General features: G+C 39.9%; 1 protein-coding gene across 7 annotated transcripts; it reads left to right on the forward strand.

The window, feature by feature from the left end:
• Positions 1-21,953, forward strand: LOC121326722 (lysine-specific demethylase 4A-like). 7 transcript variants are annotated; one of them, XM_041270138.1, is made up of 22 exons: positions 1-86; positions 3,172-3,337; positions 3,633-3,808; positions 5,351-5,465; positions 5,840-6,033; positions 7,979-8,028; positions 8,443-8,546; positions 8,952-9,089; positions 9,388-9,623; positions 9,772-9,962; positions 10,210-10,694; positions 11,001-11,130; positions 11,293-11,474; positions 15,541-15,736; positions 16,329-16,405; positions 16,835-16,890; positions 16,994-17,102; positions 17,201-17,389; positions 17,749-17,919; positions 18,163-18,282; positions 18,528-18,620; positions 19,876-21,953. In XM_041270138.1, exons 2-22 carry the CDS (start codon positions 3,200-3,202, stop codon positions 20,011-20,013), a joined length of 3,288 nt encoding a protein of 1,095 aa, XP_041126072.1. In that variant the 5' UTR covers positions 1-86; positions 3,172-3,199; the 3' UTR covers positions 20,014-21,953. The 7 variants fall into 7 exon arrangements, with proteins under 7 accessions (XP_041126072.1, XP_041126075.1, XP_041126076.1 ...); XM_041270141.1 differs by having other exon boundaries at positions 27-86; positions 3,177-3,337; XM_041270142.1 differs by lacking the exon at positions 1-86 and adding an exon at positions 1,449-1,603 and having other exon boundaries at positions 10,225-10,694.
• Positions 21,954-24,987: the final 3,034 nt, after the last annotated feature.

The raw sequence follows: 24,987 nt of genomic DNA on the forward strand, positions 1-24,987 counted from the left end.
AAGTCGCTTTAAATTTTAAAGTCGTGGGTTGCACGGGAATGAAGGATGGAGAGAGCTAGGATTAACTTTTTTTTTTCCAATAATGTGTAAGTACAAACACACGTGTATTATTTTAATGTGTAATTTAATGTTAACTAGAGCTACTAAAAATAAAATGGAATTTGTATGAACACCCCCACTCCCCCTCCCTCTGAAATGGGTTGGGCTTGTTTTGAAAGGCAGTGCTGCTTTTTGTTTTCTCGTGAGACTTGGCAACAATACTCCAAACCCAAGACAGTAATAAACATCTAAATACTAGCGGGGTCTAAGTACGACACTAACAAGCTGCATATTTACAGCTCTTAAGTTTACAGTGAAATAACTTCTGACATGCTTTGACTTTCTTCATACGCGTGCTAATGTAAATGTTTTTTTTTGTTGTTGTTGTTGTTTACCCCTCAAATTTATGTTTAAGAATAAAATACATTTCATTAAACCTTCAAACCGATCCTAAGTGTGTCGAGACCTGTCGATTTATTCGCTTCAAATACTAGTTTAGCGCGATCGAATCTGGTAAACTTGCTGTGTAAAACTGGGGACAAAATGGTTAACCAGCGAAAACACAAGTGCATGGGAGGTATGTATAAAGATTTTTTTTTAGGGCGACGCACTAGCTGTATTTTTATTTGCTACGACTAAATCCAGTTGGTTTTATATTTAGGAAATTTCGTTCACCCGCTTCAGGCACTATTAAATTAAGTTTATCACACAATCACACATGCAAAAGACGAAATTGAATATCGGGAATGTGCTCTTGTGTTCGTAGAGACTGCAGATATTATTTTTATTTTAAGTGAATATTACACTTGACTTGGCCAAAAGCAGCGCACGCTTTTTGTGTAAACACTGCGTTAACTTGAATTTGCAAAAAGGGTCGAAGCAAGAGGTGGAGCCTAACCTGTTAGCGCTAACAGCTCGTGACGGAACTTATTTTTAAGTCACTGTATTATGAATGTTATATTTTAATAACCAGAAGTAACACTAGTGGCAGCATTTGCGCCAAACAACATCACGGAACGTTTTGCATTTTGCATAATACATTATGCATACGTCTTTTTTGTGAATATTTTGTATGCATTTTTATTTAGTCCTGCAGACTCCGCCAAAGTTAGCTTACACACGTGGGAGTTCCTCCATGCCCATCACATTGTTATTTGGAAACAGATTTAAACTTCTTGGTCTGTATGCTTGTGTCGGCTGTTCTCAGCGTGTGACGGGTTTTTTTTTTTTTTTGGTTCTAATCATTAAAGAATCATCCTGGTTCTTTAAGTATGGCAAATAAAATAATGCAATTGGTCATGCCGAAAGGGTTAGTCCCATTTTCTTGTCACACTGTTGAATGCCATTGGCCGAGTTAGCAGTTGTCCTGGCTTTCTGATTGGTTAGCCGAGAGACGGGACTGTAAGTCCAACAGTGGTAAACAAAAGAAGGCGGCGCATGCGTATAGTAAGTAATGGAGGACGTTCTGTCTCGGGCTCAAAATCCCGAAATTCGCAATAAAACTACAATATTATTAAAACACGGGAAAGCAACTGACACGAACGGGGAATTTTAGTCAACAACAGTGAGTAAAAAACCTTTAAGTTTCGTTTTGGGAGAGTTGGGGGGGGGGGGGGAGTTATAAGTTCACGTAAAAAGGCATATATAATAACAGAGATGAATACGTTCTGCCATATTTCCGTATCGTACTGCCATATTACAGTGCGATTGGGTGTCGTTGTTCAAGTATACATGTGTAGGCGACCGCGGTCTTTAGAAATGCTTGTATAAAACCATCTTACAAAAACAATGTCTGCAGTTTTCACGGTTTCGGTTTATTTTTCATTCTTGCGTGTCTGTCTCGAGCCAGGGCCTGAAGGCTCGCTGATAGACGTGGGTGACAGCCAATCAGATCCCGAGCGCTGGCTTCATACTCTGGGTGTTTCAATCAGGGGCGGTGGGCGGTACTCGATGTCAAAAACGCCAGGGAGAGAGAGAGAGAGAGAGAGAGAGAGAGAGAGAGAGAGAGAGAGGGAGAGAGAGAGAGAGAGAGAGAGAGAGAGAGAGAGAGAGAGAGAGAGAGAGAGGGAGAGAGAGAGAGGGGGAGAGGGAGAGGGAGAGAGAGAGAGAGGGGGACAGGGAGAGAGGAGACAATGACTGGAACACTGTCATTAACGCCCAGTCATTTAGAGTAAACGTAGAGCGTATAGATAACGGTCGTTTCTTTAAAATACAATCAGCTTGTGTAATAATATAGCTCGCTGTGAAAAACCGAAAGCTAAATAATGTGTTACCCCATATATTCATTAGATCGACCTCTCGATTATAAATATACATTGTCTGAGACGAGGATGAAATGAACCGCATCGATTATTATTTGTGGCTACAGTACTAGCTATTTGGGAGACTAAATTTAAGAAATAATGCAGTCGTTGTCACGGACGGTAGTACTCTCTGTACATTAATTGTAGTTTGCCACAGCACTGTACCTAAATTAAGTGTAAAGCGTGTATTCATATTATAGTTTGTTTAATATAACTGTAACAAGGATATTGGTGCAAACTGAGAATCTTTATCGCATGGGTGTTCTTTAAGCAACTGGAGACGGACTGCCTGTTCTGCAGCAAGTTGAATCATTTTTTGAGCATGCGTGCTGGATTGACTGTATACTTTTTTTTTTAACAACCGTAGATGATAATCGTTTCTCATTGTGTCTGGATTAGGCGCATCATCCACCCTGACTCTTCCGCATACACAGAAGTGAAGGTTCTTAAAACAGTTTGGCACCAGTTTTCAAAACGAACTGAACCCCTGAGTCTGCGGTGTCTTTTCGCTCCCAAAACGTAATTTGACATTTGGACTGCAAGTTCAAAGTTGAAGAACATCGCCCATTGTCGTTTTAAGCCTGCGTGTATCTGGCCATAAACACACGAGACTATGCAAATAGTCTTATTTTTACACTACAATACAACGGTTGAAATTATTTTTGAAATCAAAAAACCTTTCATTTGGACTATGTGAAATTTGATTCTCAATAATAATAATAATAATGTATTATGATGTTATTATGCTTGCATTGTCAATGTAAATATTAGCAAAAAAGGCAGGTTGATTCAAAGGTTTTTTTTTTTTTTTTTTTAACATGTATTTCAGAGCAGAAAGACAGTAAAATCCTGGAAGGATGGCTTCTGACTCAGCATCTCAAAATCCCAGCTGTCGGATAATGACCTTTTATCCCACAAGGGAGGAGTTTCAGAATTTCAGCCGCTATATTGCCTACATTGAGTCTCAAGGGGCTCACAGAGCAGGGCTGGCTAAGGTAATGGAGCATCATAACTTTTGTAAATGTACCTGTGTATCGCGCATATACTGTAGTGAAAACCATTTAATAAAATCAGCCTGTTTTTGTAATAACAAAAAAATGCATTCCATTTGCTCCTCACCCACTACAAAGTTTGCTGATGCATTTTAAATATAATACTGTTTTGTGATCACAATCCTGTGTGTTTTTGGTGCTGGGTCTAATGGCACAGAACTTTTCACTAGTAATGATTTTTTCTATAGGCTTTTGGGGACTTTCTGTGCACTGTATGACCAGTCTTTATCCTTTGCAGATTGTCCCCCCAAAAGACTGGAAACCCCGGAGGTGCTACGATGGCATCGATGAGCTGGTGATCCCAGCTCCAATCCAGCAGGTGGTCACTGGGCAGTCGGGTCTCTTCACCCAGTACAACATCCAGAAGAAGCCAATGACTTTGCGAGAGTTTCGCAAGATTGCAAACAGTGACAAGTAAGCATTGTCAGCATAACATAACTATGATTTCTTGCTGTGACGTCATTCTCACGGTATTACCCTTGTGGGTCGTCACTGAATAATAAGGAGTCAGACACAGAGCATTAGGTGTTGACACTTCGCATAGGCATGCAGATTTAATAAACAACACAGGCCCTGACGCTAGGGTACTAGCAACGGTAATCCGAGCACTGGATTTAATAAAGAAAACAAAGCTGAAAAGTTGCCCACAGATGGCGAGTGCTAGTCCCACTAAAAGAAACATCCCGCTCCAGGAACCTACTACACTACGAAACCCTCTCTATACTGATTGGGATCAATATCCCCTAAACTAACCTGCTGCTGTTGCTCCCAAAGTCCCGGCATCTCAATGACTCTGGATCTTTCCAATGGTCCTGGCTGGGCAGCGTCTTCACAAGATCCTTCTGGCAATTGAAGGGATCCGTAGTAGTTATCCTGCGGTATGATTCTCCTGGGTATAAACACAGGAGCGCAGCGCAGATCACGTCTATGGGTCTGTGGCCTTGCAGTAGCCTCGATCTCTGGTGCCACCCAGCCAGTCGGGACCTCCCAATCAGCTGAGGTCCGGGCCAGCCTTCCTGTTTAGCAAAGCAGCAGCATTGCTGAACCAGCGATCGGGTCCTCCCTGTCACACTCACTCATTTATGTTTTTCTGTGAGGGTTCATGATCTAATTTTCTGTATTACTGACTGCCTCGTTTGCTGTGAGATTAACACACTATCTCAGTAGGTTATGCACATCTCAAGCGCTCTGAAAGTTTCATTGTGTGAAGCCTTGTAGGGTTTTTGCACTACATATCAGGACAGCAAAGTTCTCCACGTGCTGTATGTCAATAGCCCCCCCATGTCTTTCAACTATTCAGTCTCATCTGGGTTTGTTAGAAAAGTCTTGTAGTGGCTATCCTTTCCTAAGGATAAAAGAAGGGCCATGGAATAGGTAGACACCTTCCCAATGTGAGCATCCTGAAACACCGCTACTTCAGCAGGTAATAGTGTGTATTAAATGTGTTTTTTTTATTTTTTTATTTAGTAGTCGCCAGTTGATTTTTGCCCTGTTGTTTCTCCTAATTTGAAATAGCTAATCAATTATGTTTAGGCTCAGCTCACCGCTACCACCCCTGCGTTGACTTTTCACTCTGCAGGCTCGTCATGCAGCCACCTCAGAGCTACAGCTTCGGAGGACAACACAGCTCTGGCAGCTTACAGGCAAGCCTGCAGGTGACCAACCAGTCTACAGGGTTTGCTTGTGCGCGGTGAGCCGAGGACACCCTGGCCAACCTAAGCCCTCCCCACCAGGGGCTACGCTTGGCCAGTTGTGCGTTGCCCCTTGGGAGCTCCTGTTCACGGTCGGCAGTGGAATAGCCTGGACTCAAACTAGTGACCTCCATGCTATAGGGCGCATCCTGCGCTACACGCAGAGCACCTTTACTGGATACGCCACTCAGGAGCCCCCTTAAATGTTTGATAGGAGAGAAATGGGTCTGTAATTACCAACTGTCTTATAACCTGTGTGCTGTAGGTTCTGCAATCCACATTATGCTGATTTTGAGGAGCTTGAAAGGAAGTACTGGAAGAACCTGACATTCAATCCACCCATTTATGGCGCAGATGTAAATGGGACGCTCTATGATCCGGTGAGTGAGTCTTATTATTGAAACTGATATTCACTGAGGAACTTTTATTTTTCTGGTTACAATTTCTGAATTAGAGTACAGCATTAAGTCACCGGATTTGATGCCAAATAAAACACTATATAGCTACGGCAACTTAATGGATACCTTTGCCTGGTGATTTCCGGCGTGTGTCAGCTTTTACAATGTAAAAGTTGTTGGATTGCAGAATGTGGTCCACAAACATTCTAATTTTATAAAGTTATCTGCAGTAAAATTGGTATTGTTTTAAATTATTGCAGTTTAATTGGTCACTATAAAATATTTAATTGATATGGATGTGAGATTTTTGTATTTTTTTGTATTTTTTTTTTTAATATATATGTATCTGTCTGTAGGACATCAAAGAGTGGAACATTGGCCATCTAAATACAATCCTGGATACGGTGGAGTTAGAGAGCGGAATTACTATAGAGGGTGTAAACACACCATACCTGTACTTTGGGATGTGGAAGACTACATTTGCATGGCACATTGAGGACATGGACCTGTACAGCATTAACTACCTGCACTTTGGAGAGCCTAAATCCTGGTATTGTTTGTAAAAAGCATTTTTGCTGAGGCTTATCTTTTTATAATTTTTTCGTAGCAGTAAGGTTATAATGCATGCATTCTAAGTAGGTGGTAATACCTTTATAGAAATGAGATACTTCGTATTTAAAAAAAAAAAAAAAGACATACAGTTATAAACTTTTGACTACATACCCAAAGTTACTTGAAAACAAAAAATTTACATACCCAAATGGACATTTTATAATTTGTTGAAAACAAAGAATTTTAGGAAAAATTTTGCTTTTGTGGATGAGGGGAAAAAAGTAACAAGAAATAGATTATTTATTTCACCAATTTTTTGCAAAACTCCAAAAATGCTAATTAAAAAATATTCATACCCTTTGATGCTATGATAGTATTGTCTACAAGGTGCTAGAAATTTCAATATGATAATGCAGAACCTAATTCTGGAAGAGACTAGAAAACGCTGGACTGTAGGTGAACATTCTTAGAGAGTATAAAAGGGTCAATATGGGAAAAAGTAAAGAACCATTTGAAGACATTACACAGACAATTATTTATTGTCATAAAGCTGGAGCAGGATACAAGAAGATTTCCAAGCATTTGATTATCCCAATTTCAACTTGTTTTTATTATCAAGAAGTACAAGACTTGTGGTACAGTCACAATGCTCCCTCGGTCTGGAAGAAAAAGGTTCTTTCACCAAGAAGTAGAAGAATTGTGAGGAAGGTTTATATTAATCAGAGATTGACTGCCAAAGATATTCCAAGTGAATTGGCTGCAAGTGAGACTGGGGTTTCCATTTCAGCCGCAGGTATTGCATGGTGAAGGTCTCAGTGGTTGCAGCCCAAGCAAAAAGCCACTCTTAGGAAAACATCACAAGGACAGTTGCTTAAAGTTTGCAAAACGGCATTTGAATGATGGATATGAGTTCTTGTCAAAGGCTTTGTGGAAGGATGAAACAAAACTTGAGCTATTTGGTCACGCTGGCAGTCGTTAAGTTTGAAGAAAGTCTGGTGAGACATACAAAGAACAGAACACCATATCTACTGTCAAGTATGGAGGTGGTAATATCCTTCTGTGGGGGTATTTTTCCTCTAATAGCAAAGGAAATTTAGCTCCAATACATGGTAAAATGGATTCCATAGCATACCAGAAGATATTGACCAATCATCTGAAACCCTCCACTGCAAAACTTGGTTTAATGTGCAACTGGACGTTCCAACACAGCAATAATCCAAAGCACACAAAATTTACTTCAAAATGGTTAAAGAAAAATAAAGTCATGGTTCTGGAATGGTCTAGTCAAAGTCCCGATCTAAATCCGGTTTAAGAATCTTTGGTATTATTTGAAGAAGGCTGTGCATGAGAAGTCCTCGGAATTTGAATGAACTAGAGTTGAAGAATGGTCAAAAATCACTAAAGAATCATGCCAAAAGCTCATTGACAAATATCCTAATCGTTTAAAAGAGGTTATTATTGCTAAAGGTGCCTCAACTAGATTTCATCTTCCTTGTCAGGGTATGAATACTTTTGAATTAACCTTTTTGGAGTTTTGCAAAACAATAGCTGAAGTAAATAATTGTAGACATCTATTTCTTGCAACTTTTTTTTTCCTCATCCACGAAGCAAAGCTTTAGCTACAAAAGATTTTTCCTATAATGTTTGTGAGAAATTTCTAGAAATTATACATTTCTTGGTATGTAAACTTTTGATTAAAACTCTGTATCTATGTAATAATGTATTTAAAGCTGAAATTCTTTTAGTCAACAGTGTCTTTAATCCACTGACAGATATAAATTGTATACCAATTTATAGATTGTTCTTTGAATTTAATAACATTTATAGTAATCTGTCTGCCCAGCACCAACAGATGTTTTGAACAGATTAACTGCAACACTATCATAAACCCTGGATCTGCAACAAGATGATTATGGATTTAACTCTTAATTTGTGTGCTCTAGGTATTGTGTTCCTCCAGAACATGGGAAGCGATTGGAGAGACTGGCAAAAGGTATTTATTGGAAATATTAACACTAAATGTGCATGCTTGTGTGTTTAAACATGTTGGTTATATTTCTGGAGGGCTGGTTGGTACATTAAATATCCTTATTGGTTCATGCATTGCTGGTTTCGATTAGCAGTTGTAAGTATTTTATGTAATCCTGTTAATCTTTACAAGATTAAACATTTTGATAATTTAAGTTTTCAGGTTTGGCAAGACCCTCGGTAAAGTATATATTTATGTTAAACGATTAGTAAAACACTGTTGGCTAGTTTGACATACCCTCAGTCACACTAATCCTGGACTACTTGGTGTTACCTATAAAGGAGTCTCTGAAACCATTTATTTTTATTTGTATATATACATTTTTCTATCTGTTTTCACACTCTGATTTCCTCATATTCTTTAAATGTTTATTTGTAGGCTTTTTCCCAGGGAGTGCCCAGAACTGTGAGGCTTTCCTTCGACACAAAATGACCCTGATCTCCCCATCTATCTTGAAGAAGTATGGCATTCCCTTTGACAAGGTATTTGTCATTTGTTGCCCAAGTGAAACAAAATCACCGTGGAACCTTTATGCTTAAAATCACTGGCACTCACTGTTTCTGTCTTGTTGCTTTCTATTATCTTAGGGTAGGCGAAACAAAACAGAAATATTTTTCCCAATAGAAAGATGGATTAATTGTAACATTACATTTACTGTTAGATTTCAGGTTTCGTCTAGACAGCAGACAGCCTGCATTCTAACATTACTGCCAAATACTCTTGCTATTGGTTTTTTTTAAAAAAAGTCTAGGAATTCTTTTTAAATTTTTTTTTAGCAAAAGTCATCCATGTTTATAGGGTTGTATAGTAACAAGTTATTTACACTAGGAGTCATGGAAAATAATGCACTAAGAAATACATTCAAGTACTCATTTCTTTTATTTCAGGTCACTCAGGAAGCCGGGGAGTTCATGATCACATTTCCTTATGGGTATCATGCTGGTTTCAACCATGGCTTCAACTGTGCTGAATCAACAAATTTTGCAACCCAACGTTGGATTGAGTATGGGAAGCAGGCAACACTGGTATGGGACATTATATCCAGAAGTGTGTATCCTAGCAATGCGCTAATGTTGTTTGTCTACCATACTAGCACTAAAAGAAGCAAACTTTAATGCAAACCAGCCACAGCTTCAAACTGGGTTTTAATTTGATGCATTGATTCACCAATATGTAATCAGATCTCTGGAAATTTAAGGACAGATGATCAATAATCAATTTAATTGTTGCATCACTAATCTTTACGTATGGTAGAAAGGTTTGAGATATAGTCCTTTTACTTCTTCCCAGATTGCTAAGTGTTAATGTCTCTGTCTCTGACAGTGCTCCTGCCGGAAGGACATGGTGAAGATCTCTATGGATGTGTTTGTGCAGAAGTTTCAGCCTGATCGCTACAAGCAGTGGAAAGCTGGGAAGGACAATGCTGTCATTGACCACACCCGGCCAACTCCAGAGGCAGCCGAATTTCTAAAGGAGAGAAACGGGGATAGTGAAACAGAGGTGAACTCCAGTGTAGGCAGCACTGATGAACGTGAGACTACAGTAAACAACAAAAAGAGGTAATCATTTAAGACTGGAAGATTCTGGTGCTGTACTAGGTTGAGTGATCATACTTGTGAGATTGGTATAGTGTAGTTTTTATTGGGGGAGGCAAGTACTGTATTTGCTTAAAGTGGTGCTGCAGTTTAACTAATTTTCTTTACACAGCCTCATCAAGCATAGAATTGGGACTAAAAGGCATCGTGTGTGTTTGGAGGTCCCCCAAGAGGTCCTCCCAAAAGAAGACTTGCATTATGAAGTGGAAGTGTGTGAGGAAGAAACAATGTCCACCCAGCAGGATCACCAGCAAGGAATGGACTGCACTGAGGAACTTAGCACTGAGGAACTTGGCCGTCAAGGTAAGTTTGGGCTATCATGGGGTGGGAATATTTATTTTTGTGTGTGTGTATGTCTGGGTGTGTGCATCAAAACTGGTTTTGATGATGCATTAAATCGTTATTGTTGCTGAAGCCACAAGATCTCTATCTTGAGGAATGTGAAGTCATCTATCTATGAACCTCTTTAGTTAAAGACCTACAGGAACTATTATAAAGCTAATATTAATTACAAAGGCTTTAAAAAATGTATATATGCATTTTATTTTAGATTCTTTCTTGCCAGCTAAGGTGGAAGAGCTGCAGCCAGTGAAATGTGAAACTGTGGGAGAGGTGGATCTAGGCCGGGCTGTGAGCCCCACGCCTTTGACTGAGTGCTCTTCACATGGAGTGGAAAACCCCACTGTTCCTGATAGTGAAGCTTCCCCTGCCCATGATGATGTTGACCTCCCCCACCTTCCAGAAAGCCAGAAACACATTGTAAATAGCCACATCTCCAAGGTAGTTAGCCCCGCCTCCAGGGCTCAAAGCCCTGTTGTCGCTGGAACAAGTGGAGATTCTGTCATTGGTGCAGCTCCCCCATGCCTGCCAAGATCAGGGGCAGCCTGTCTGGTTCTGAGCAAGACCCTGAGCCCAGCTGAAGTGCTGCATGTTCACAGCTACGCTAAGGGGAGCTACAGTGAAGCAGGAGCTGGCAGCCCATCGGAGAGGAAGGTCAACACTGGGATGAGTGGCAAGGAGCAAGATGATGCACAGGTGAGCATAAGCACAGAAAACAGACTAAATAGTCAAATCTTGGTTGTAGTTAAGGGCAGTCCTGATTTAAAATAGAACACGTGCTATTTGAATAATTCTTTGCTAAGAGGGTTGCCTTGATGGTGAAGACCCTGCACATGCTAAATTTGATCTACCCAGTTATATATTTTTATATAGTGTGTGTGTGTTCAGCACAAATATTTTAAGATATTTTTCCAAAATAGGTATATTTCTTGGCACCATTGTTAAACTCAGTGGAGTTTTCTTCCTGGTAAAATAGAGTACAGAAAATAAACAACTTTGCAGTGTGATGTCATTTATCCCCAGACTGCTGAAGTGTACACAGACTCCATGAAGAACCTAAAGAGCAAACGGCAGCCTCTGGACAAACTACCACGTCACCACCCTTTAGTTAAAGACTGTTTCAGTGATGAAGGTATGTAGGAGAGTCGGAGGATCCTCTGTGTGTGTTTTTTTTGTTTTGTTTTCTCACAGTTTCTGTACCCCCTGCCTTCTCGTTTTTTTTTTGTCTATTTGTACTGAAAAGGACATTGATAAAGCAATCCCTCTAAAACAATCTGTTATTTAATTTCTTTAGAAGTGCAAGAGCAGATACATTTGGATGAAGACACTGTCGAGACCGAACAGTGGGCAAAATCTCTTACTAACCTTTGGCAAACCCGGCCCCATAACCTGCAGGCAGAACAGGAGTACAATCAGAACATGGGTTTGCAACCTCCTTACTGTGCAGTCTGCATGCTGTTCCAGACATACCAGCAGGTAAAAACACAGTCAAATTTCAAATGATGGCCCCTTGAAATGAATTGTGCTGCTAGCACCCAATTCAGTGGGAGAATGTTTGTTTATGGATATGGACAGCTGGTAGTATACTTGGGAGAAATCATTTTCTATAATTAGGTTTTGGTTTAATTCAACTTATTTTAAATATTTCGGTCTTATTTTTGTGCTGATGAGAGATTAGGCCCTATTTTCCACTGTGCTGTAGTAATGAAGCATGCCTTATTTAATTTACTGTTGTAAGATTAAAAAAAAAAAAAAATTTGCTTACTGTTATTACAGCTGCTTAACACTAGAATGACCGGCGATATACCTAGAAGCCCCGCAGTAGTCTTTCTGACTGCTGTATTCAAAATACCTGTGATTTCCATTACATGAGAGTAGATGTTGAACTTCGTGCTGATTTGAACTCGGCTGTCGGCAAGATAAGCACCAATTAAGACGTAGCTTTGCAGTAAACTAATGTGATCCATCTGCATTTCCATCCATTTGCGTTTTGTTTTCCATCTAATGATGTAGATATCCTTCTGTCTGGTGTTGATTGCTGAAGTGTAATACTGGCTCCAGGGATGAGCTCATTTTGCCTCCCCAGCACTTCAGCACACACAACAGCTGCAATACTGGCTCCAGGGATCAGCACAGTGCGGTCATCCCCAGCACATCAGCATGACATCCGTCTGGATTGAGCTAAGTAGGGTACATCTCTGGGGTCTTCAAGTGGGCACCGTCCATCCTCTGTTTCGTTGACTAGCCCACGACACCTCAGGAGGGTTCAACAGTGATTCTGGCGTCCCAGCATCACCCCCTTCCATCCCCCACTCGGCTCAGCCAGCTTGCTTACCTGTACATCAGCGTTCTTTCTGTTGTGCTTGAGATCCCCATCCAGAATCTTTCAGTCTCAACCACAGCCAGTTGCTGCTTCTTTCTGCTGCTTCAGATAAGTTCTTCACTGTGCGACGCAACTCTTGGCCACTGAACCCGACGTCTCTGAGAAACCAGGTTGTAGTGTGTGCCAGAAACCATTGACAACCCACCTCCACTGGGTAAACCCGGACTCTCCATCGTCGCTGTTCCGCTTCAGCAGCTAGTTGAGCATACCGAAGTTTCTTCCTCTCATAAGCCCCATCCACAGCATCTTCCCATGGCACAGTTAACTCTACAAGATGAACAAGGCACAAGTCAAATGTCTAGTCGAAGGTTAGTGGTGGCAATCTCAGGTGGAAAAATAAGCCATTGACCAACTTCTGCCAGCATCTTCCAGTCTCTAGCAGCTTCTAGTTGTCCTGGGCGAGGCTTGGTTTTAACACCTTTCCTTGGTGGTTGCTGTCCTGGACGGAGGAATATTGTCGTGTGTAATGCTTTGATGGAACTGGTGGCAACTTATTGGTCAGGTTATGCTTGTCTTGCAATGCTAAGGCCAAACATCGCAGCACCTGGTCATGGTGCCAAGTAAACCGTCCTTGGCTAAGACCCACCTTGCATCCTGTCAAAATGTGCCTTAGTGTTGCACGTGGTGAACACAAAGGACATGAGGGATCCTCACCCACCCAGCGGTTTAGGTTCTGTTGTGATGGGAGAACATCATATGCTGATCTGATGAGGAAACTGATCCTGCTCTCTTCCATTGTCCACAGGTCTTGCCAGCCGATCTTGCGTTGTTCCACACTCTCCCATCTTATCCATTCTCCCTGCTTGGCCTGGGAAATGGTCTTTACACACCTGATCCTTTCCTCCTGCTTTTGCACTTCATTGACTACCAGCTTCCTCTGTTGAGCTGGGGTTGCCTTGTGCCATGTAGAAGGAGCTGAACTGAGACTAAAACCTCCTTTTCCATGCTGAACTTGCCCCATAGTATCTTCGATTCGAAGGGCAGCCTTAGCATCATCCACAGCTTTCTTTGCCATCCATTTTCTTCCAGTTTTCAACACAGGTGCTGCCTCCCTTACGCATTTGTCACTAATGCCATTTCCAGTCGGACTTTGGCGCACTTAAACTCCTCTGTTAGAGCAGAGATTGGTAGTTGCAGTATTACTTTTCCATAAAGTCCCACTCTGCTGAGGCAGCGTGGAACTCCCAACCATTTCCTGACGTATGAACTGATTAAAGCTTCCAGCTTCTCAACTGTTGTCAAGGAAACCTCGTACACAGTCAGTGGCCACAGTCTTGGCAGTAGACCAGACTGAAAGCACCAGTATAATCCTTTTCTTTTGGTATAAAGACTCCACCTGCTCGGCGCCATGCTCTTGGTACAACCTGTTTTTCCCATGCCACTTTCACAAATTTCCGCAGGATTCTTAGAAGTAAATAGTATAATGAAAGGAGAAACAGTCAGATGTAATTCTTTTGTTTTTTTTATTGAGTACATTACATAAACATCTGAAAAGCTGAAGCATATTACATACATATGAACATTTATTTTACAAATCATAACAAGAAAATGTAAATAAACATCTGAACAGACATCAGTTTACAACATATATAAAGCAAATGATTTTTAACTTTTCAAAATCAATCGATTTGTTATCAGATGCGCATAAGCAACTGAGCAATGTAGATAAATAACCTTAGAAGAAAACATTTTACAGAAGCGTTCAGCACAAGAAGTTATAAAAAAAAGTAGTTATTTTATTTCAAGGTTATTTTTTTGACAAAATGGTATCCTTTACCTTGAGTCTAATGCTGTTCACAATCAATACAGATAATAGGCTTCTCCACACCTCCTTTCTGCACAGGGCACAGCTGCCCGAAGTTTTATTTTTATTGCACTCGCCAACATTGGCGTCTCTTGTGGCTCTCAGCGGGGTTGCTAGCTTCAGCTGTGGGTACACGCTTGGCAGTCTCCGTCTGTTCCAAATGCTTCTTGCAAAGTTCCTGTGCTAACTGTAAAATATATTCTCTTCTTGGTAAATTCTTCTCCGTGCATTCTTTGTAAAGTACGCAGGAGTTGATGGCTGCTAGGTCCAATACATTGTAAAACACCTGAAAGGCCACCGTCAGCCAGCTTTCACAAATACTTCCATGCCATCTGATCCAAAACATCAATTCCATATTTTGTTGCGTTGTAAAACTCCACGGTCTCTGGTGTTTATTTTCACTAGTGCCGATGCTAATTGACTGACCAAAACAGCACAGCTGGCAAGCAGAAAATCAGCCCTTTGAAAGGGCTGATTTTGAAAAACAGTAGACTGTCAGTCATTCACTCAGACAGAGAGTAGACTAATTTAATTAGTAGGTTGAGATGTAACAACCTTCGCATTGATTGCAAGAATGACTGTTACACCCTTGTGAAGTGCACAGTACTGCTACAGTGTAGCAACCCATGTCTACTGAACATGTGATTAGAGGTGTACATGTACCAAATAAGTGACACGTATGTTTATTGCAGTTACTTTATGAAGTGTTTCTTTCCAATTGCAACTTGGACAAGCAAGATATTTTGCAAACAGGGTGGTCAAATCCAAGTTAATCATACAGAGTTTAAATGCAAAAATAAACTTTAAACAATACCTGAAACAAGCCCCCTGTAAATGACACACACACACACACCCTTGGGTTTTGTAACTGTAAGAAGCGCTTTCTAATTGAAGATCAAAGTTAAATAAGTGACAATTAAATGCTTTACATTTACAGGTGAGCCTTAAGGAAGGTAACATTGCGGAATAGTACATAAAAATAATAAAGTAGAATACCGTTCTGTATAATCGCAATACAATTGTTTTCTGTGTGGCAGTCAATGTGGCTTCTCCCGGGGCTTTTAGGTATAATGTAATATATCTCCTTTATTTCTGCACTTCTGCGTTTCATGCTTTGTGAGAATATTTAGTATACACGAACAGAAAGGTACATGAATGCGCAGCCCCATATGTGTTATACGACTGGAGAAAATTACATTTTAAAACCAAAAACCTCCAGAATGACTGCCACAGGGCTTCTGTTGTTAATTTTACCTTTATTTACGCTTTTCATGTCCCTTAACTAGAATATAATATCTGTATACATAATTTATCAGTGCTCCTCATGTTATCATTGTTCTGTGTTTCTGGACTAGTTGGAGTATAATGGCAATAACCAAAGCACTCTGATGGACTCTGAGGGCAGGCTCAGGACAAAGCCCCTTATCCCCGAAATGTGTTTCTCTACAAATGAGGTCAGCAGTGACCTAAACTTCTCTGCCCCCTACCTGGAGGAAGATGGTACCAGCTTGCTTATCACCTGCTCCAACTGTTGTGTCCGGGTCCACACCAGTGAGTATAGTGGCCTGACCTCATCCTCCTCCTCTTGGTATTGGTTCAGCTGCTTTTAGTTAACTAATAACGTTAGGTTAGGGGAGATTTACTGCATTGGTTATTTTTAAAGTGAAATTCTTGGTAACAAAACTTATAGTCATAATATTAAAACTTAGCTTTCTCACGTGATATTAAGGGAACACCTTGACTGCCGAATCCCTGAGTTCTAACTGTAATACCCTTTAACATTTACACTTTGCCTTGACTATTGTTACCTGTTTTACTAGCGAGTTGTAGTTTGTGTATAGACCGAAGTATTTGCTCAGTATAACAATTAGTCAGTTTTAATACCAGTGCTTTATTAAACTTGGAAAACAGCAAGCAGTAAGAAAAAGGTAGTTCAAACAAAGTACACAGGCAAAATTATGCTAGTATAGCACCATAGAAAAAGACAATCAATATTTCATCTCGTAACCAAATAAAATGGTATTTAAAACAATATTGAGCTAAGGATGTAATTGTGGTATTTATGGGTAAGGTCACTAGTTTGCCCATTCTTAATTATTTACTTTCGCTTTTTTGCTTTGTTTCTTGTCTCCCTCCCCCACAGGTTGTTACGGTGTTGCTCCTGAGAAAGTGTCAGATGACTGGAAGTGTTCCCGTTGTGAAGCAAATGCCATGACGGAGGTAGAATTTCACTTGATGCTAATCCCATTGCTGTTCCTCCCCCAGAAGCAGAAGCGATAGGGTTGCAGTGTTCTCTTGACTAGCAACAAATAAAATTGGTAGATAAATTCACAGCTTCATTCCCAGCCAGACGGATGAATGCTCACTAGTACTTTTTGAAAAGATTGTGCCTTTTTTTTCTGGAATTAAAACAAATGTAATAATAAACTGGCCAAAGTTTGATTTTAACTTCTGTTCCCTTTTTTTTTGTTTTTCTAAAATTAATTTGTTTTGGTTTTAACTGTGTCCTAAAACAGTAATTGGGACCCACTGTCCAATTGCTACCTAATATTGTCAAACAATGTTACTGTTGTAGGACCTGGACAATCAAGTACCCTGAACTTAATTGTGGAGGTTTTGTTTTTTTAACTATTCTCTTTTCCCTTCCAGAGTTGCTGTTTATGTTCACTGAGAGGAGGGGCCCTGCAGAGAGCCAACAATGACAAGTTAGTCACAGAACTATTTATTTAATTCATTCATTAAAATGTCTAAACATTTTAGTAAAGTGTGGTATGTTAAAAACCTGCTTATTTTTTCTGTCACTTCTAGATGGGTCCATGTACTCTGTGCAGTGGCAGTGTTGGAAGCACGATTTGTGAACCTTGCAGAACGTAGTCCTGTGGATCTCAGTGGGATACCCTTGCAGAGATTTAAATTGGTAAGTAAAATTGTCACTTGCAGATGGACCCATTGGATTTGAATGTTAAGATAATGTAACCTTGTCAATAACCACTTTTGCACTGGTGACTTCCACAGAAATGCTTTTACTGCAAAAAGCGGATGAAAAGGGCTGCAGGTTGCTGTGTGCAGTGCTCACATGGTCGCTGCCCCACCTCCTTTCATGCTACCTGCGCACAAGCAGCAGGAGTCCTCATGCAGTCTGATGATTGGCCCTTCGTTGTGTTCATTACCTGCTTCCGCCACAAAGGGCCTATTCATACAGAGGTAAGTGTATTAAAGACAAACGGGTATTAAAATTGAACATATTCTGTGTTTTCCAGGAAAATAACATATCCTTCAATGGCTGGAAGATGTTTTTCCTCTTGTGTATTCTGAAACTATTTTATTAAAGCGTTGGGGAAATTATAATCTACAGATATGATTCCGATGGGTGCAGGTCTGTCTCATAGAAAGGTGAAATTGTGCAGGTAGTGCAGTTGGTTGTTTTCTTCAACAGAAACTTGGTATTTTTACCATGTTTAAAGAGACGTTACAAGCATCAAACTGATTAATATATGTTTGAATTATCCCAGTGGTTACACTGGGCAGAACAGTAAGAAACCATTTTTTCCTTCTTGTGTCAGCGCAATAAGGCAGCCCTGCGTGAGCTCTCCGTGGGACAGAAGGTGATCTGTAAACACAAAAATGGGCGATACTACCAGAGTGAGGTGGTGAGTCTCACCAAAGAAACCTTTTACGAGGTGAACTTCGATGATGGCTCCTTCAGTGACAACCTCTTTCCAGAGGACATTGTGGTAGGTGTGGGGAGTACAAGCCCTCTTCTGAAGTTACCTGTAGCGTGGTTATATATACAGACGGTTGGAAATTCAAATAAAATGGCTTTGATAATAACTACATTACAGGAACATAATGTTACCAAAGACCACAAATCAGTTAATGAACCCTTGGCATTGTCATGTTTAACGACACATTAAAAACTCTACATCAAGCCCATAGCAAGGTGTTTTGAGCACTAAAGGTGTTTTCTTTTTTGTTAGAGCCGGGACTGCCAGCAGCTGGGGCCCCCAGCGGAATCTGAGGTTGTGCAGGTGCGGTGGACTGATGGGCTGGTTTATGGAGCTAAGTTTGTGGCAGCACATGTTGTCCAGATGTATCAGGTAAAAAAAAAAAAAAAACTTAAGCATGAACTAAATGGCTCAATAACATAACATTTCCCATCTTGAACTTCTTTTAGGGTGTGTGTTTTTTGGAAAATATTCAAGTTTCCTATAGCTTTCTGTTCATGCTAGTGTACACGCCAGCAACCCAGTGTGTGGTTTAATGATGGCAGTGTATTTTTTCATAACATACAAAACTCTATTTTGCATTTCTTTATTTTTTTTTGTATTTTTTATTATTATAGGTAGAGTTTGAGGATGGATCGCAGCTCTCTGCCAAGAGGGATGATGTTTACACCCTCGACGAAGAGCTACCAAAGCGTGTTAAAACAAGACTGGTAAATAGTTTCCCTTTAGAGTGTGTGGGTTGGAGTTATTCTGAATACGCCATAAATTTATAAGCAGGGAAAAGGTAGAATTGGAATATAATTCAAAACAAAATTGGGGCTTAATATAAAAATATAGCAACTCAGTTCATAAGAACATAAGAACATAAGAAAGTTTACAAACGAGAGGAGGCCATTCGGCCCATCTTGCTCGTTTGGTTGTTAGTAGCTTATTGATCCCAAAATCTCATCAAGCAGCTTCTTGAAGGATCCCAGGGTGTCAGCTTCAACAACATTACTGGGGAGTTGATTCCAGACCCTCACAATTCTCTGTGTAAAAAAGTGTCTCCTATTTTCTGTTCTGAATGCCCCTTTTTCTAAACTCCATTTGTGACCCCTGGTCCTTGTTTCTTTTTTCAGGCTGAAAAAGTCCCTTGGGTCGACACAGTCAATACCTTTTAGAATTTTGAATGCTTGAATTAGGTCGCCACGTAGTCTTCTTTGTTCAAAACTGAACAGATTCAATTCTTTTAGCCTGTCTGCATATGACATGCCTTTTAAGCCCGGAATAATTCTGGTCGCTCTTCTTTGCACTCTTTCTAGAGCAGCAATATCTTTTTTATAGCGAGGTGACCAGAACTGAACACAATATTCAAGATTTCCATTCTGAGGTTTTTCCTCTAATCAGCACTTTCTGTTTTCTACATGTTAACCACTCCCTAATCCATGTACATGTGTTTCCTTGAATCCCAACTGCGTTCAGTTTGAGAATTAATCTTTTGTGCGGGACTTTGTCAAAAGCTTTCTGGAAATCTAAATAAACCATGTCATATGCTTTGCAATTATCCATTATCGATGTTGCATCCTCAAAAAAATCAAGCAAGTTAGGCACGATCTCCCTTTCCTAAAACCATGTTGACTGTCTCCCAGTACCCTGTTACCATATAGGTAATTTTCCATTTTGGATCTTATTATAGTTTCCATAAGTTTGCATATAATAGAAGTCAGGCTTACTGGTCTGTAGTTACCTGGTTCAGTTTTGTTTCCCTTTTTGTGGATCGGTATTACGTTTGCAATTTTCCAGTCTGTCGGTACCACCCCTGTGTCAAGAGACTGCTGCATGATCTTGGTTAGCGGTTTGTAAATTACTACTTTCATTTCTTTGAGTACTAGGGTTCAGGGTAGTAGCATGTGTATGATTGTACATTTTTAAAAAGTATACTGTATATTTATGTGTACTAATTTATATTTTGTGGTCCTTCTCCAGTCAGTTGCATCAGACATGCGCTTTGGGATCTTCACAGAGAAAGAGGTGAAACAGGAGACCAAGCGGCAACGGGTTATAAACTCCAAGTACCGGGGAGACTACATCGAGCCAGTAGTGTACCGTGCCATCATGGAGTAATTGCTTTTCTATACTTGAACCAAAAAAAACTATTGGCACAGACTGGGGGACCTACAAACAATAGAAGACCCTCCTAAAAATGTAATTGTTGAGTGAATTTCTGTTGAACAATTTTTAAAAGCTCAAAAAAAAAAAAAAACCTGGATGTTTTGGAGTAAGCATACAGTGCCCTTCGCTTGCATTAATACACCCTGTAACTTCTGCATTACAGTCATGAGGTCCTCATTTAACTTTCACAGTAGAAAACCATTTAAGTTTGCAGTGCCATGAGTTGCCCAACTTTTTGTTCATTGTTTATTTTTGACAACTGCATCATGAGTACCAGATTTCTCTGCAAAGTGAGCAATTTGGAGTTTGTTTCATGGTGGAACAGACGGAATGAAGCTTCAAATAAGATGCAATTTGAAAACTTGTTAAACACAAAGGGCCCAAGATTTTTGACTCTTGAAACAAGGTGTTGTGTTTCTTCATTGGAGAATTGCAAAATATAAAAGTGGAATTTTGCAGAGTGAGGCTAAAAAACAAGAGCCATTTTGAAATTTTTAAAAAAAAACTTCTGTAAGTATAAGCTTTTTTCCATGCAAATTTCAACTGCAGTGTTCTATGCCATTGTATTTAAACAGTGGTATTAGTTTTTATACCTGGCTGAAATGTAAGCCTGTAGAAACTTGGAATATCCACCAAATTACGTTCTATAGAATGTATTGTTTTATAAATAAATTGTGTTCCAGATTTTTTATTTGCAAGGCAGAGGCTTTTGCTGATTTTTCAGCACTGCTAATTTAATTAATTTGTTGTATTTTTATTTTAAATCTGTTACCTTCCTTAAGGCTCACCTGTAAATGTAAAGCATTTAATTGTCACTTATTTAACTTTGACCTTCAATTAGAAAGCGCTTCTTACAGTTACAAAACCCAAGGGTGTGTGTGTGTGTGTCATTTACAGGGGGCTAGTTTCAGGTATTGTTTAAAGTTTATTTTTGCATTTAAACTCTGTATGATTAACTTGGATTTGACCACCCTGTTTGCAAAATATCTTGCTTGTCCAAGTTGCAATTGGAAAGAAACACTTCATAAAGTAACTGCAATAAACATACGTGTCACTTATTTGGTACATGTACACCTCTAATCACATGTTCAGTAGACATGGGTTGCTACACTGTAGCAGTACTGTGCACTTCACAAGGGTGTAACAGTCATTCTTGCAATCAATGCGAAGGTTGTTACATCTCAACCTACTTTCCTGTATAACTAAATTAGTTGCGGGGTTTAAACGTAAATAAATACATACATGTTTTTTGAAATTGTGACAGCTTCAAATTAAGTGTTGCTAAAATATGTTTGCAGGGAGCGAAGTTTGTTAAAGACATTCATTTGTCAGAATGATGTGTTGTTTTTTTTTTTTTTTTCCTTAAGCGTCATGTTCTTGTTGACATAGTTTATCATGGAATGTCTCTGGATAGCAGTTGCATGTAGGATTATTTAAAATGCATACTGTATCATATGAAAAATAAAATCATGCCCCTTACACCAAATGTCTTCACTAAAAACAGTACTGCCAGCATTGTTACAGCCTGTATTAAAGTATTTTGAATAGTGCTTGGCATCAACTGTGTTTCAAGCATTAGCCATGTAGCACATCAGCTTTGACCAATAAAATGACTGCTGTTCCAGTCAAGGATGTGGGCTGAAATTTCCCTGGAGGTTTTATTTATTTTATTTTTTTTGTTCTTCAGCAGTGTACAATGTAGCACACAAACAAGCTCAAACCACCCAAGATCAACGTTAGATTGCAAGAACTGCAATTGCACTGTGTTTTTTCTTTGAAAGCTTTATACTTATGTTTCTTATGGTAGGCTAGAACACATAGGGCTAAGCACAATAATCATAAATATTCAACTTCACTTTTGAACCTAATAAATTCCTACCACTGTAAATCAATACCTTATTCAAGATTTGGTTTTTAATGTTTACCTTTAGCAAACATTTTGTAACAAGCCATTTTTACATTCACATCATCTTTCAGGAGAAGCCTGCAGAAACAGGCTTTTAGATTGTCAAACATGTAGAGCTAAATTGCCAATCCCTTTTTAAAATCATCAACTGGATATATGCCTGTACAGTACTATGAAGAAGTATTTGCTCCCTGTCTCATTTTCTGCATTTTTGCACATTTTTTTACATTGAAATTGGTAAGATCTTTTTGTGAGTTGTAGTATATAGAGGGAGTCTGAGAGAAAAAAATGACACCAGTTTGGTGCTGCTTTTATTTGTTTGGTGTGCAAGGTAATCAACCAAATAATCTTCAGGTGTGAAAAAGTTATTGGCCCCCCCATTTATCGCAACCTAGTTAAAGGGATAATTAGGGTCAGCTGTTTGAATACTTTGGTTAACAATCAGGCCTGATTTGGGCCAGCCCTGCCCAATATAAATCTGACTAACTTTGGCCCTTACCATCAGAGTGAAGTTGTCAGCACACAGTCTGGAAAGGGTTACAGAGCCATTTCTAAGACTGAGGCTCCACCAAACCACAATCGGAGCCATATTGTCCAAATGGAGAAAGTTTGGGACAATAGTGAATCTTCCCAGGCGTGGCCGTCCTGCCAAAGTCCCTCGAAGAGCAAGGCGTAAAATCGTCCAGTAAGTCCCAAAGAACCCTAGAACAACATCCAAGGATCTGCAGGCCTCTCGCCTCGGCTAAGGTCAATGTTCATGACTCCACCATCAGAAAGACATTGGGCAAAAGTGGAATTCATGGCAGAGTAGCAAGGCAGAAACCACTGCTCACTAGAACATGAATGCTCGGCTCAAGTTTGCCAAAAATCACCTGGATGATCCTCAAGAGTTCTGGAACAATGTTCTATGGACAGATGAGTCAAGTGTGGAACTTTTTGGAACATGGGTCCCGTTGTGTATGGCGAAAAGCAAACACTGCATTGCACAGTAAGAACCTCATACCAACGGTCAAGCATGGTGGTGGTAGTGTCATGATTTGGGGATGTTTGGCTGCATCAGGACCTGGACAGCTTGCCGTCATTGAAGGAACCATGAATTCTGTTCTGTATCAGAGAATTCTACAGGAGAAAGTCAGGCCATCCGTCCTTGATCTGAGGCTGAAGCGCAGCTGGGTCATGCAGCAAGATAATGATCCGAAGCAAATAAGCAAGTCTACATCATAATGGTTGAAAAACAAGAAATTCAAAGTTTTGGAATGGCCTAGTCAGTCCAGACCCCATAGTTAGTCCTAAACCCCATTGAAATGTTGTGGCAGGACCTGAAATGAGCCGTTTATGCTCGAAAAACCCACAAATGTCATTGAGTTGAAGCAGTTCTGCATGAAGAAGTGGACCAAAATTACTTTTTCCCAATAAATAAAGGAAATAAATATCAAAATTGAGTTATTTGTTCACTCAGGGTTCCGTTTATCTAATATTAGATATTGGTGGAAGATCTGATAACATTCAGTGTCAAAAATATGCAAACGGCCCTTCAGGTGAGAAGTGGAAACTGAGGCAAAAGAAAAGGTTCTCTTACAGGTCAGTTCAGCCTCAGAAAATTAAACTTCTGATGAAGTCTGATGAAATACTGAGACTATAATAATGCGTAAATATCCTCCCCTTGTTCACCACCCCCACCTTTTCAAAATACTTAAGTGATTTGCAGAGTTACTATTGGAAATGTGAGAAGGCTACTTAGCAAAAATGAGTCAAGATGTGAAAAGAAATCATTAAGTGTTGGTGGTGCCCCTTAAAGCCATTTTCAGCTCCAATTGAATTTTATTTCCCATGTTGCCCTTTTGTATCCTTCAAGTTATACATTATAAATATGATTGAAATAGTTGGTGCTGTGGAAAGTGGCCTACTTGCACATAATTGTACAATGTATGAAACAGAATACAAACTGCAAATAAACCTTTCTTGTTTTCAAGAGTAACTTCTATATTTCTAAATTTGACTTGCAGGCAAGTTGCTGTTTTCTTTCATCCCCCTTGCAGGTTCTGCATGGATGCAAGCATGTCAAGCTGTCGGCTTCCTCTACACACAGAGGTGTATTGTGTTCAGCCCACTGAGCACGGTTCAGACAGCCCTCCTATTGGATCAAGGTTGTCAGCAAGGTGCTCTATCCGGTTACATTCTGTCCTTTACCCTTGTAAAGAGCAGCCAAAACTAAAAAGGTGAGACAGAAAAATATTCAATAAATAATAGAAAGTGGCATCTATCAGATATATTGCATGGACACATTGCTTCTAAGCCTTTTCCTTAGTGCCAGGTAGAAATCCTTTGGGATGACTTTTGAGAACTATCAACCAGCAACAAATAACTTCTAATGATTTCACAAAGCATCCCACTGAGACAGGTAGGTAGCTGGAACCAGCTTTTAATTCAAAGCTCTTATTTGATGATCATAGCAGCCGCTGAAGGAAAAAAATAAAAAGGATATTTGTCGAGGAATTTAAGAAATAAAAATGAAATATTTGCGGCTTTCATTGCTGTTGAAATGTTTGTCTACTAGACTAAGAAGTTTTCTTTGATTTTTCTCATATTGTATGATAAAATGGATCGTTGCTGCAGAAGTTAACACTACCACAACAGTGTTAACACTAAAAACTTAGAGTCCAGTTGGCTAAAGCAGAAGGAGCTAGCCCAAGTTGGAAACACATAATCTATTATTACCACTCTCCTGTAGTGAAGCCTGCAATAGCTCCTGTGGAAATATTTGAAGCTTTGCCTGATTTGAATGTCAGATTTGGGGTGGTATTGAAAGCATGTAACATAATCTCTTCGGTCTTCCTCTGTTGACCAGACCTTGCTCAGCTTTAGCCTCTGATTGGCTGCACAGCCACGTCTCTCTGTACTGTCTCATCCTACACTCACACTCAAGGGGCAGCAGAGCACACTGACAGGCTGCTGCCGCTGGCTATGTATTGAACTCCACACCCACCAAGAAGAGGGTCCAAGCTTCAGAAAACGCTTCC

The sequence above is a fragment of the Polyodon spathula genome, chromosome 14, assembly GCF_017654505.1.
Source record: "Polyodon spathula isolate WHYD16114869_AA chromosome 14, ASM1765450v1, whole genome shotgun sequence".
Classification (NCBI taxonomy): domain Eukaryota; kingdom Metazoa; phylum Chordata; class Actinopteri; order Acipenseriformes; family Polyodontidae; genus Polyodon; species Polyodon spathula.